The sequence below is a fragment of the Cystoisospora suis genome (assembly GCF_002600585.1).
Source record: "Cystoisospora suis strain Wien I chromosome Unknown contig_5591, whole genome shotgun sequence".
Classification (NCBI taxonomy): Eukaryota; Apicomplexa; class Conoidasida; order Eucoccidiorida; family Sarcocystidae; genus Cystoisospora; species Cystoisospora suis.
Genome location: NW_027158381.1, coordinates 970 through 1613, shown reverse-complemented (window position 1 = coordinate 1613; position 644 = coordinate 970). Strand labels below are relative to the sequence as shown.

Genomic DNA, 644 nt, shown 5'->3' with positions numbered 1-644 from the left:
GAAGAGATGAATACGGCGCAGCCTTAAAGATGTTAGAGAGAGGGTGGGAAGAAGCTGAGAATGAAGGAGGAAGATCAGAGACATGTCTCATTCTCTTAGAGAATACCAGAAGAACTTTACCTCTACGACGTGGGTACCTCATTTCAGATCTCCTAAGGAAACAAGCATCGATGTTAACGCATGCAAAACGGCCCCATGAAGCCTTGAATAAAGCCATCTATGCTCTCGAGGTATATAAGAAGTTCTACGTAATCCTACCTATACGTGGATAGACTTGTCGATACATTTAGAGTGTACGCATGGCCTCTTAGTATACAGATAGAAAACCTTCATGGAAAGCTTTGTTTCGTGCGCAGGCAATGAAGAGACGAAAAGAAGAGATCTGTCGAAATTCTGTAGCTCTTCTTTTTCTTATCCCTGAAGAAGTCTTCTAGAAGAGGAAACACGCTTTGGGTCTTCTCTGTGTTTCTGCCATGGGATCGCTTCCTAACACGAACTTTAGCCGAAGTGGCCATCTCTCTTCGGGTGTATATATACCTCAATAAGAGTAAAAAGGCTCTACTAGCTTTTAGCCCAGCTTTCTTTCTCCAAAGTCACTTTTTGTTCGAAAGGGGGGCACGGCGTGAGTTCTTTCTAACCTTCCC

General features: G+C 43.6%; 1 protein-coding gene across 1 annotated transcript in view; it reads left to right on the top strand.

Moving 5' to 3' along the window:
- Positions 1-29: 29 nt before the first annotated feature.
- Positions 30-644, top strand: part of CSUI_009389 (uncharacterized protein) — a gene marked incomplete at both ends in the record, with an annotated part of 1291 nt that continues 676 nt past the window's right edge. Inside the window, one exon of the mRNA XM_068069505.1 lies at positions 30-230. Coding sequence (XP_067918518.1) covers positions 30-230 — 201 coding nt within the window. The remainder of the gene's footprint in view (positions 231-644) is intronic.